Source organism: Talpa occidentalis, unplaced genomic scaffold, assembly GCF_014898055.3.
Source record: "Talpa occidentalis isolate TD23 unplaced genomic scaffold, MPIMG_talOcc4v2.1 talOcc4.14, whole genome shotgun sequence".
Lineage (NCBI taxonomy): Eukaryota > Metazoa > Chordata > Mammalia > Eulipotyphla > Talpidae > Talpa > Talpa occidentalis.
The window spans coordinates 38,937,614-38,951,273 of record NW_023601433.1 but is presented as its reverse complement, the minus strand read 5'-3'; the positions used below and the strand labels follow the sequence as shown (position 1 = coordinate 38,951,273).

The 13,660-nt window shown below is 37.8% G+C and overlaps 1 protein-coding gene across 3 annotated transcripts in view; it reads right to left on the bottom strand.

Annotated features, from left to right (window-relative positions):
* Positions 1-7,997: 7,997 nt before the first annotated feature.
* Positions 7,998-13,660, bottom strand: part of CNST (consortin, connexin sorting protein) — a 94,150-nt gene continuing 88,487 nt past the window's right edge. For all 3 annotated transcript variants that reach the window (XM_054694962.1, XM_037510325.2, XM_054694963.1), the window contains one exon: positions 7,998-11,925. In XM_054694962.1, the coding sequence (XP_054550937.1) occupies positions 11,720-11,925 (206 nt within the window). In that variant the 3' untranslated portion in view covers positions 7,998-11,719. The remainder of the gene's footprint in view (positions 11,926-13,660) is intronic.

Here is a 13,660-nt window from a genome sequence, read left to right as displayed (position 1 = left end):
CAGAGCAGGCAGAAGGACCGAAGTACACTGCTGAGGGGAGCAGCGGGCGTCAGGAGAGGTCTATGCGCCATGTGGGACCTGCCTCCGGTGGCCGGGGATCGAACCGGTGCTGCAGAGGCTGCTGGCAGCTTCGCAACCTGGCGCTCAACCGCTGCGCCACAGGAGAGGCCCATCAAATTCCTGACCTATTGTTTATGCCTTGTTCAAGTAATAACTAGCTGGATGGGGGGAAATGTACACCACACACTCATCAAAGAAATCAATGATTTCTAAAATTCTATTATCTTTTGTTGCTTTTCCTTCTACTCTTACATCCTTTTTCCTCTGAAAAATTGAAGGTTCTTTGTAGGCAAACCTGGCATTCCCTGTGTCTCATTTTAGAACCTGCCGTGACCTAGTTGCTGGGGGTAGGGTACCTCCCAGAACCCCCAGAAGCTTGTGGAACCTAGCATCTGCACACACAGATGGGGCGGCGGACAGAGCCCGCAGTTCCTTGACCAGACTCCGCACCTTTGCCAAGTTGTTACTCTGCACAGAAGGAAAGCCACCAAGTGGATGGCTGAGGAGTCATTTTAAACAAACAATGCGATTTGCTGTCCTGAAGAGAGGGTCAAGTGAGAGAAGAGGAAAAGCTCTTATCACCGGAAGCTGGTCCCACAATGAAAACAAAGGACAAAAGGGCAGCAATTGTTGGTGAAAAGCAGTGGCAAGCAAAAGCTAAGCCTAGGAATACACCAAGCTCAAAAGCCATCTTTTCTCACCAGAGAAGGAAATGAATAATTTAGTGTCAGCTAGGTACTGCCAGCAATCCTATATTTGCGAGGCTGGAAACAAAATAAGAAGGCCAAAAAGCTAAGATAAAATGGATATTATAGGCCATAGCTCAGGTTAGTGTTTTTGGCTGGGATTATCTGAAAACATGCAGCAAAACACAATTCTGTGAATTTGAATGACTGAGTGTGATGGGCACTATGGAACAAACAGCACACAGAAGCATATTTGGAAGATTTTTCACTTCAGGTGAAGTACAGAATTAATTTTTTTGCATAACACTCTAAGTTCTAATTAAATTCTCTTGTGAAAGTCAATAGTTTAAATTTTATAAATTCAGAATTCCAGCTGCCACAAATGATAACAAAATCTGACTGCATTCTGCCCCTTTGCAGACACATGGATCTCACAACTGTGTTGATGTCCTGTCTTTAACTGGCAGAGCCAAGATATCAGGGGTACTTAAGAAATCCAGAAATGGGCCTCCCTGGTGGTGCAAGGGGTTAAAATGCAACCTATGACACTATCCACAGCCACTGCAGTGCAAGTTCAATCCCCAGCCGGGGAGCTACCCACATGGCGCAGCAGACCTCTCCTGTCTCGCCTGCTGCTCCCTTTAACAGTGTTTTTCAGTCAATTGCCTGTCCTGATCCCCACTCTGTCTGGTGAATCCTCTCACCCCCTGCACCTCTGACCTACACCCCAGTTCTTGTATGCATAAATAAATAAAAATAAATCTTTTAAAAAAAAAAGAGCACTAGGAGCAGGGTGCAGTGGCAACCCCAGGAGAATGTGCTTTAGACCTGTCTGTTTTTCATTTAAGTGGAAAACTTCCATTAACTCTGTTAATCTCGACCTTAAGGAAGTCACTGAAACACCTTGGATCCCACCTTTACTCCTGACACTACTGAGCCAATCAGACAGTGTCTACATTACCTGATAATTCTAAAAGAACATGATTTGAAAAAGTCAGGTCTCTTGGTTTGCAAGAAATATAGCCTTCCCTGTGGCAACTCATGTGAGGAACACTCAGAATAAAGGATACCTCCTGACACCTTCAGGAAATTGGTTGTTGTTTGGGTTATGGGTTTTAGTGACTCCAAGAACCAGACTTTCCAGTCTGCTGCTCTAGAAGTTCTGCTGTTTGTGGGACTTTTCAGCCCCATTTTGTCCAGATCCCATTAGACTTCTGTCCCTTCCACTGCAGGACCGGGTGCAGACTCTGCCTCAAATTCAAAGGATCCAAGCTAGAGGACCTGTTCAGGCATATACTGTTTAGAAAACCCCTGATTCTATGTTGTTTTGGAGACTGAAAACTTTCTAGAGGATCCATTCTCATGCAGATCACTATCCTCCCTTATGCTCAGATTTCCAGGAATGCATCAGGCTAGGGCACTGATTCCCCACACGAGCCAACTGTAACGGGGTTGCAGGATGACAGAACACAAAGAGTAGTGATATATTGAGAAGAAACCATCCATGGTAGAAGAGTCTTGGGTACATGGGCACTTCAAAGTCCATGGCTCAATGACTATATTCTACCTCTTACCCCTATGGACAGTTTCAAAGTACCCCCATCCAACCTAATCCAACTATTGCATTTGCTCAACAAATACAGAATTCTAAGGTGTCTTTTCTAAGTGATGGAAAATAGGATACTTTGGGGTACCCAACGTATCAGAGGACTTTAAAGGTTGGAGTTAACCTTAGAAAATACATAGCTGAGGAAACTGAAGTCCAGAAAGGAGGCGAAACAGTTAATGGATGTGATCTCATTCTTCATTGAGATTCCAACTCCAGGGGCTGCCTCGCTTCTTTGTCTCTTATATACCAACAAACTCCCAAATCCTGAATCTCCTCTCCAGTGTTGACTAAACAACATTTCCTATCCTGGTAATTTAGTTTCAAAAAAAGAAATTCAAAAAGAAATGGGGAAAAAAGCAGATTACCTATATTTAGTCACGTTTGGATCAACTCCCATCCAGACCAGAAGCTTAGGCAAGGATTCTTTCCTCTTTGTTTAGTTTGGACAGAGCTTGTCCACCCCCAATCTTTCACTGGAAAAAGAATCAGCCATTTATGTGTTGTCATCATTTTGATGAATAATGTGAGCCTTCTCTGCCTCCTAAGTGCGTATCTCCTTCCTGACCTTTGATCCAAGGCAATTAAGAAAAGCAATAAAATCACAAAACTTCATTTTTGATCAATGCATTCCGGCCAGAGGGAGATCGGGTTGTCCTTACAGAATATCTATAATTAGATTGGGCTTGGCATTTGGATTGCTGCACTGAGTAGAAAACAAGCATAGACAGAACTAGAGGAACAAAAGCTATGAACAGAATGAGGACTGAAAGCAGGGCAATTTGAACTAGCAACCTATCCACACTTTATGAGTAGCTGGTTGAGTTTTGTACAAATGAGGGGTGGTACTTAGAGTTAACTAAACATTTTTTTTCTAGTCCAACTAAGCAACCTCAATGAAAGGGAGTAAGGTATTCTGATACAGTAGGGGCATGATGCTATAAAGCTACAAACTGAATTTTTTAAAAATAACTTTGTCGAGGTACTATTTTATATATATATATAAATAAAACTGCATCTATATAAAGTGTTTAAGTCAATGAATTTTGAAAGATACATATACTCATGAAATTATGACCACAATTAAGATATGTAACACTTCCACCAGTCTCAAAAGTTGCCTTGTGACCTTTGCAGTCCATTATCCACCTATCTTTGCCCCTCAGGGAACCACTGACCTGTTTCTGTCATGGATTAGTTTACATTTTCTAAGATTACATATAAATGAAAATATATGATATGTACTCTTGTTGCTCTGGCTTGTTGCATGCATTCAAAATTATTTTGAGATTCATTCCTGCCCATGTGTATTTATAGATTTTTTGTTTTATTACTGATTAGTATATTTTTCTATTGTATTAGTGATGGACATTGAGGTATTCCCATGTATGGGATAAATCCCTATCAGATATATGATTTGCAAATATTTGCTCCCATTCTGTGAGTTCTTTCCATTTTCCGATACTGCCTTTTGGTGCACAAATTAAAAAAATTTTTTAATGTACTTTTCTTTTGTTGCTTGTACTTTTGGCATCGTAGCTAAGAATCTGCTACCAGATCCATTCTCATGGAATTTACCTACATTTTGTTCTAAGAGTTTTATGAATTTAGCTCATATTTAGGTGTTGATCTATTTTGTGTTAATTTTTGTATATGGTGTGAGACAATTTCACTTTTTGTATGTGGAAATTGAGTTGTTCCAGAACCATCTGTTGAAGAGATTACTTTTTTCATTAAAATTAGAATTTAATTTTTTAGAACAGTTCTAGATTACAGCAAAGAAGAGGGGAAGATAAAGAACTTTCCCATTTACGTCCTGTCCCCAGTCTCTCCCACTATCAACATTCTCCATAGAGTAGTACATTTGTTACAAAATGGTGAGCCTACATTAACATATCAGAATCATCCAAAGTTCAGAGTTTACATTGTACTTCACACTTGGCTTTGTACATCCTATGGGATTGGACAATTGTATGACGACAGGTATCACACAGAATATTTTCACTGCCTTAAAATTCCTCTGCTCACCTATTCACGCCTTCTTACCCTACCAAAATTTGACAACCACTGATCTTTTACTGTCCATAGTTTTGGTTTTTCCACAATGTCACATCCCTGGGATTGTTTAGTATATAGCCTTTTCAGACTTACTTCTTTCACTTAGTTGTATGCATTTCAAAGTGTCTCCATGCCTTCCAATGACTTGATCTCTCATTTATTTTTAGTGTTGAATATACTCCATTGTACATACCACTCTTCACTGAGGAACATCTATGTTGCTTCCAAAGTTTGGCAGTATTAATAAAGCTACTTTGAACATCCATGCACAGTATTTTGAACATAAGTCTTTGACATAAATCTTCAAATTTTGGGGTTAATATCAAGGAGTGCAACTACTATATTGTGTGTGTGTTGAGTTTTAGTTTTTGTAGGAAACTGCCCAACTGTCTTCCAAAGTGGCAGTACAATTTTACATGCCCACCAGCAGTGAATGAGCATTCCTGTTGCTCTACATCCTTACCAGCATTTTTGTGTTGTCAGTCAGTGTTTCAAATGTTGGCCATTTTAATGGGTATGTAGTCATATCTCATTGCTTCAATTTGTAATTCCTTAGTGACATGAGATAGAGCATTTATTCATTAAAAAAAAGAGTATTCCTTTCTCATTGAGTGGACATGATAACCTTGTCAAAAATCAACTGGCCAAAAGACATATGAGCTTATTTGTAGCCTCTCCATTCTATTGCACTGGTCTGTATGTCTATCTTTAGGCACACTGTTTTGATTACTGTAACTTGCAGTGAGTTTTGAAATTTGCAAATGTTAGTCCCCAATTTGCCTTTCCTTTTCAGGACTGTTTGGCTATTGGGACCCCTTGCAATGTCATGTAAATTTAATAACTGGCTTTTCCATTTCTGCAAAAATAAATTAAATTGAAAACTATTAGAAATTTGATAGGGATTACATTGACTCTGTAGATCACTTTGGGAAGTATTGACTTCTTAACAACATTTTCTTTCTACCCATGAACACAGGATGATTTTCCATTTATTTAGATATTCTTTAATTTCTTTCAGCCATGTTTTTCAGTTTTCTGGGGAAAATTCATTCCTAGGTATTTTCTTTTTTCAGATTCTTTGTGAATGAAATTGCCCTCTTAATTTCCTTTCTAGAATGTTAATTGATGGTTTATAGAAACACAACTGACTTGTATATTGATCTTGTGCTCTACAATGTTGCTGATTGTCTTTCTATATGCTCTGCAAATAGTTCTACTTTTTTGTCTCATTTTTCTTTTTTTTTTTTCTTTTTTTAATAGAGGCATGTTTTATTTATTTATTTATTTATTTGTTTTGTTTGTTTGTTTATACATGCACTGGGTACAGTCAGAAGCACGGGAGGGCGAGAGCAGAGCAGGCAGAAGGACCGAAGTACACTGCTGAGGGGAGCAGTGGGCGGCAGGAGAGGTCTGCGCGCCATGTGGAACCCTCCTCCGGTGGCCGGGGAGCAGCCAGGGATCGAACCGGCGCCGCAGAGGCTGCGGGCAGCTTCGCAACCCAGCGCTCAACCGCTGCGCCACGGGGGAGGCCCTGTCTCATTTTTCTTGCTAGACTACCCAGTACTATTCTGACTAGCAGTATGAAAGGAAGCATCCTGTCTTGTCCTGATCTTAGGGGAAAACTTTCAGTCTTTCTCTACTAGATTAGGCATGGGTTTCATAAATGCCCTTTATGCTGTTGTTTCAGTGTTGTTCATTGAAAACTTTTTCCCCACTGACTTGCCTTGGCACCTTTCCAGAACATTTGAACATACGTGGATCTATTTATGGACTATCCTTTCGCTATACCTCATCTTGATTATTGTAGCATTCAGTCTTAAAATCAAAAAGTATTAAGTCTTCCAATTTTGTTCTTCCTATTTTACTTTCTTTTAAAGATTTATTTATTTATTGTTTCTGCATAGAAGAACTGAGGTATAGGCCAGAGATGCAGGGAATGAGAGGCTTCACCAGAGACAGAGTGGGGAGCAGAACAGGCAGATCTACTGAAATACACTGCTAAGGGGAGCAGTGGGCAAAACAGGAGAGGTCTGCTGTGCCATGTGTGTTAGCTCCCTGGCTGGTGATCAAACTCAAGCCATTGTGGTGATAGCACAGAGACTTAACCCCTAGGCCAGAAGGGAGACCCCCTGCCACACTGACTTTCTTCTAAGTCACTTTTGCATCTCCACACAAATTTAAAAATCAGCCTGTCAACTTTTGTGATTTGTTGGAATTTTGATTAGGATTTTTAGAGGTCTATGGATCATTTTGGAGAGAACTGACATCTTAATAATACTGAGTCAATCCCTGAGCAGGTTATCTCCTTTTTATTTTGGTATTGTTTTCTTTCTTTCAGCAATGTCTTACAGGCTTAGATGTACTGACTTTGTACATATCTTGTTGAATTTGTATTTATGTAATTGAAATGAATTTTTCATTAATTTATTCAAGAATTTAAAATTTCATTTTCTCATTGCTAGTTTACAGAAATGTTTTTGTAGATGGCCCCTGTCTTCTGTGACCTTGTGAAACTCATACTTCAGTAGCATTTTATAGATTGTTTAGGACTCTCTTGATCGTGTCATCTGTAAAAGGTCTTATTTCTTCTTTTCTAATTGTTACGCTTTTTCCTTTTCTTGCTACTGAACAAAGTACAATATTGAATAGAATTGGTCAGTGGACATTCTTGCCTTGCTCACACCACTAAGAAGAAAAGTATTTGATCTTTAAGTATTTTATATTTAACTGTGGGTTTATCAGAAATACCCTAGATCAAGTTGATGACGTGCATTTCTAGTCCAAGTTTGATGAGGGTTTTTTTTTTTATCATGAACAGTGTATTAATTTTATGCTTTTATTGGTATGGGCATTTTTTTTTAAGATTTTTTTATTCATACAAGAACTGGGGTATAGGCCAGAGGCACGGGAGGGTGAGACGACTCACCAGAGACAGAGCGGGGAGCAGAACAGGCAGAAAGACCAAAGACACTGCTGAGGGGAGCTGTGGGCGAGACAGGAGAGGTCTGCCATGCCATGTGGGTATCTCTCTGGCTGGCCGGGAATCGAACCGTGCTGCAAAGGCTGTAGACAGCCTCACAAAGCTGCACTCAACCCACCACGCCACCGGGGAGGCCTGGGCAAATGGTTTTTATTGAAGTAGTGAACTACATTGTGTGAATTTTTCATGTTACACCAACATTGCATTCCTGGGATAAATCTCACTTCATCATGATGGTGCATTGTTCTTTTTATATATCCTTAGGTTTAGCTACTAGTATTTGTTAAGGATTTTTGTTGTTGATTTTTGTTTCAAGATTCATGAGTGGTCTTTAGTTAACTTAGTGTCTGTCTAGTTTTAGTATCAGAGTAATATTCATCTCATAAAAAGAATTAGTAAGTATTCCTTTCCCCTCTAAGTGTTTTTGTGGGATGGCTAGTATTTCTTACTTACATGATTGTTAGAATTTACTGGTGAAGAATCTGGACCTGGAGTTTTGTGAAGTTTTTTTACTGTGCTGTTCAGACTTTAAATTTTGAAGCTGTTACTTCCAATTGCTGAGAAGCTGTAGGAAAGCCCATCAGCTACTGATGTTATAAATACTAAGTAGAAGTGAAAATAATTACTAGAAATTTAGATGTGAGGAAAAAAATGACTGTTTATCAAGTTGCTAGGAATAGAATTTTATCTTTATTTCAAATAGTGCATGACACCTGGTAGGAAAAAATGAACTCACGTTTCCACCCCCATAAGTAGCATGATCTCTGATTTCTTGGTTTTTACTACCCCTTCCCATACACATTTATTTCACCAGATGTTATCTTCTTTAAGCTGGTACCATTTCTTGTTTTTGGAGTCCTAGCACTCAGCTCAGTGCAAGATAAACCACTGGCATTCAAATTTTTGTCAGGGTACAGACAGTGATAAACGCTATTGCTCATGGTTCTGCACTGACCTTAGGGCAACAGACAAAATATTTGGGTTTGGAGTGACTTCTTAAAACCAGGGAGAAGAGATGCCCCATAGGTTACCATATTTTTCTCTCAGTCGACTAAACCCAAGGAGATTGAAATAGCGTTATGTTTATGGAAAATTTTAACGCACAGTAACTTTTACAAGATTTGGTTAGTTCATGAGACTCAATACATGTTTATCTTTCAGGATGTTAAAACAGAAGACACAAACTCTAGAATCACTCATTCTTTCTAAGGATGGAATGGCGACATGATAGAAAGGCAAGTGTGATGAACTTGGGAGTTATCAGACCTGGATTTGAGGATTTGGGTTTACTCATGTAAGCATCAACTAAATGTGAAAACAGTTTACACAGCATAGAGAAGTATAAAAGGGTGAGTTAACGTTAACTGAGCCCAGAGAAAAGAGGATTGTAGGTGATGCCAGTAGACAGACACAATAATTCAGTTTCACTCTGTACTGAGAATAAATGCCACAAAGCAGCTTTAGCAACAGGTAACTAACTCAAGTGTTTCATTGTGTTTTACCCACTTTCTCTCTTTTACTTATCTATTCTTACCCCTTCTCCACTCCTGCCACTCTAACAGGACCCAACTCACACCTGTCCTTTCAAAATAAGGCCCACCTTCAAATTTCAGTTCCTTTCAGAAAATACACAGATAATACACAAATGCACAATTCTATAAAGTAAAATTTTCAGAGGATTTTGATTTTTAATCTAAAGGAATGGATTTTTAGGGCAATTTTAGTTACTGTGTGTCAGACTGACTGGGGGTTAGAGACCTATCAGACTTCCCAAAATAAATGGCCATTGTGGGGCCAGACCATCTTCTAAAATTATTTTTTTTTCACTTTAAAGAAGTTTTTTGCAGTACCAATGAGTTCAAATAAACTGTCTCATGCACTTTTTTGGTGTAGATTTTAAATCACAAGCTTGATCTGTTACCCTGAAATACAGTTCTTAAGGAAGATTAGTTACAGATACTTGTCAGTACTTTCAAATGACCAAAAAAATTACATGATAGTAAGACTGAATGAATTTTTTATGCATGAGATAACATTTCTTTCATCACCAGAAGGAATTACTCCAATTCATGCAATAAATGACCTAAAATTTTAAAAGCCGCCCTACTTTTCCTAGTTGAGATTTCATGCCTATTTTAAGTCAAGACATCAGTGTGTCTTGACTCACATCCTGAGTGCACCTTGCCCTGCCTGGGAAGTGGTGAGGACACACAAGGGTTTTCTAGGACTCAGCTGGGCCCCTGAGTACCAAAGTATTATCTTAATCCTTTCATCTCAGTGTGAAGGTTGCCAGGAAATTGGTGTCAGAAGTGATGGCCTTAGTGACCTATAAGAGAATAGGACATTATAGAGTATTTAGGACTTTGATAGTGATCTAAAAGAGGTGAACAGGAGGGAAATTCTAACGTATCTTGACATAAAGTCAGTAGAAATCACCATCGGGTTCCTGTAACTAGAAATCATGAGGGTAAAACAGAAGAGGTTTGCCTATGATGGGGATGCTCCTCACAGGTTTTGTGAATGTGTTTTATAGAACCACATCAGATAGATAGTACCATGACATTTTACATATTTTACATACAATCTGAATACAAATTCTTAAAATTTATAATAGAACATTAAAATAATCTTCTAATAAAATCAGCCTTAAGTATAAGGAATCTAAATTTCAGTATCTTGTATGCTTCTAAATAAATATCTTCAATCTATAATCCTTGAAAATATTAGTTTATCATGACATGATAGAGACAAATCAAACAGTATTATAAGCGAAAACAAAATATCAATTTAAAAATAAACAAGCCTAAAAACACACTGAGCTGAAATTATAGAAAATCAAATAAGTACATAGTAATTAAATATCTACAATTGGGGTAACCAAATGCATGCTCAAAAACACACTTTCAACTTATAGAAAAAGCCCTTTAAAATTTATATAATCTAAATAAATAAGCAGAAACACAAAGGGAAGTACTGTACCAGCCAGTAACACCTAGAAAGTGAAATTTCCCTTTTCATTTCTAATGATCATGGCAGAGAAACATGATATAATCACTCGCTAAAAAACTATAATTCATGTGTTTGGTTTATTTTTTAAATGTTGTTTATGATATAAAAAGCCAAAGCAAGGCTTTCTAAAATGTTAGACCACAGTATCTGAGAAAAGAAAATGCCACCTAATTGAGGAATTTAAACAAAAATCAGACTTTTGCTTATTTAAAATATGATTGAATTTTTGCTTAATGACCCCTTAATAGGTCTAAATCAAGCCCATGATATGAATGTACATTCAAACATCTGAATGCATGATCTGTTAATACTGAATTATACATATGGTGACTTATTTTTAGGTCCCAAAGTATTAATTATTTTACAAAAGACCAGAATTAAAACATCTAGAGCAGGAACCTTCTTTATCTTTGTATTCTGGTTTCTCAGAATATAATAGGTACTCTGTAAGTATTTGCTGAATTGAGCCCAGCATTCATCATATTTCAGGAAGCAGTGAATCCATGATGAACCTGGCTGCCTGGGACTTGGAGGGAGTTCTTGAATTTAACCTCCAGGTCTATGATTAATTTCTGGCCAATCAAGTTAATTGTGACAGATCTGTTAAGAGTTTCTCATTTAGGGCCAAGATTTACATAATTCATCTATCTGTTCCACAGTTAAGTCATCTTAAAAGATTTGTGCCCGCACATTCATAGTCAAGTTAAAAGAATAAAGATACTCTTCCTTATGCTGGGTTGGGTATTTGCTTATGATGACAGCCTGAAACATAAACACAAGCACACACACATACATACACAACCATTTCACGAATGGGGAATAGAATCTGGAAATAATGAACAAAGCCTAAATTACATAGCTCCCACAGTTAACTAAAAAACAACAGTGAATCTTAAGGTAACTCCTTTTGATGATACACAAGCTTATTGCCTGAGGATGGAAGCAATGTCTTTGGAAGAATAAATGTAAACCAAACTGTCCTTTTACCATTAGATTGGCAAGGTAGCTAAAAATGGTGTGGTTCCAACACTGCCCTTTTTAATTTTGCTCAGTGTAGCTCATTACACGAGGAAGCAGTGGAGGAGATAAGATAGACATGCTCTCCAAAGACCATTCCTTCCATCCGCAATACTCAGATGAACATTAGCTTCAGTGTGTGAATTATTCTAAGAGTCCTTCGGATTGCCATTTAAAGTTGCTATTTCTGGTGTCAGTGGTTCCTCACTGTGGGGAGGATGTTACAGAACTCCTGAAATAAAAGTTTAGAAAGTTTCATTCTTTGATTCTCACTGCCAGCATGCCTGTCCCACTTGGATGCTGCTAGGAGAGGTAGATCCAGTGTTTAAGTTCTGCCATTCCCTGCAGTAGTTTAGTGTAATAGAAGTCCATGTTGTCTGCAAAGTCTGTACAAACAGGTGACTCCATGTCACCAAAAGTGCAGTATAATGCAGTTCCTCCAATGCTCAGGAAAACTGTTGCTATGCACAGCAAGAGCAGTAAAATACAGGAGCCACCTCCAACTTCATCTGTAAATGTAAGAACAGAGTAAGGTTAAACCGACACAAAATGGAAATCTTAGCATCTGCTGGCTTCTCACTGATGAAGATTAATATATGTTTCTAATATTAGTCTTCAAAGAATAGGAGTCATTGACAGAAACTAGTGCACCTAAGGACTCTGTAAGGACCTTCCTATTCATTACCACAAAGAGATGTACTTGTGATTGCTAAAATTAAAACCAGCTCATTTATAAAATGAACACAGTCATATGCATTAAAAAGAGGGTGGGGGGAATGATACTTTTCTCTGTGTTTACAGTATTGTTTTAGAGTACAAATCATAACCTCACTATTATAGTTATCTTTGATGTGAACATCATGGGACACCTTAAAGCAAAATCAATTTGCTATTAAATAATAAAAAATGTCTTTGGGTGCAATCTTTCTTGCATCTTAATACTAATTTTATTTTTAGTGGATCAGTGCACTATTAACTAGTACAGAGATTTCTTTTTCATTTTACTGAAATCTGGTAGGTTTTTAAACTTTTAAAAAATTTTTTATTTATTTATTTTAAAGATTTATTTATTTTATGTGTACAAGAGCTGGAGTATAGGCCAGAGGTGCAGCGGCAGGGGAGGGGGGGGGAGGGGAAGAGGGGATTCACCAGAGACAGAGTGGGGAACACAACAGGCAGACTGACTCAAGTACACTGCTGAAGAGAGCAGCGGGCGGGTCAGGAGAGGTCTGCAGTGCCATGTGGGTAGCTCCCTGGTTGGCGGGGGATCAAACTCATGCTGCAGAGGCTGTGGACAGCTTCATAGGTTGTGTCTTAACCACTTGCACCACCAGGGAGGCCCCCTTAACTTTTTTTTTTTAATTAAAGAAACTTTTTATTGAGGTAATGTTGGTTTACTGGTAGAGCTGTTTTTAATAATAATGTCCATACCAGTCTTTCTACACTGAGTGAAATAACTATTCTTTGGTTGAAAGTCTTAAGGATCATTCATAATAAAAGAAAAAAATATTTGGAAAAGACAAAAAGTTTTATGATTAGCAAAAGGGATTGCCAAAATCTTCTTGTTAAAAAGTTAAAATTATTGTCCAAACTGGGAGACATGAGTGAAAGAGTGTTAACTGAATGCAATGCACAAACAGCAAGTGTGAAGCAGGTCTGCCTAAGACAACTGGGACACACAGCCCTATTGTTTATCCCAGAAAATCCATTTTTAGGATTAGACTACAGAGATTAGACATACAATATCACAGACACAAGCATGTTCATTGCATCAAAGTTCGCTATAGCAAAAATTTGTCAAAAACTTAGTGATTCCAGTTATAATGAAGTATATAGTCAAATTATGGGATATTCATATAGTGGAGTACTACAGAATTTTTTAACACTATGAAACTAATTTAACATGTTCTCTCACAGATGACCAAGATTAATGGTTAAATTAAAAAGTGATACAACAGTATATAAAGGATCTGTTATATTTTAAAAAAGAGATGTATGTCAATATGTATAACTGCAAATACACATACATAAATACATGTGCCATAAAGGATGATGGAAAATTTAATCAATACTTGGGGGTAAGGGGTAGGGAGGACTGAGGACTCACACATTTTAATTTCATTATTATTTGAGTATTTTTCATTACAAGCAATTATTAGCATTATTAGCACTTTATGAAAAAAGCAAACTTTATATGAACTCCAATAAAAACTAATAGATCTATTTTAAAGACTTTATAGTAAT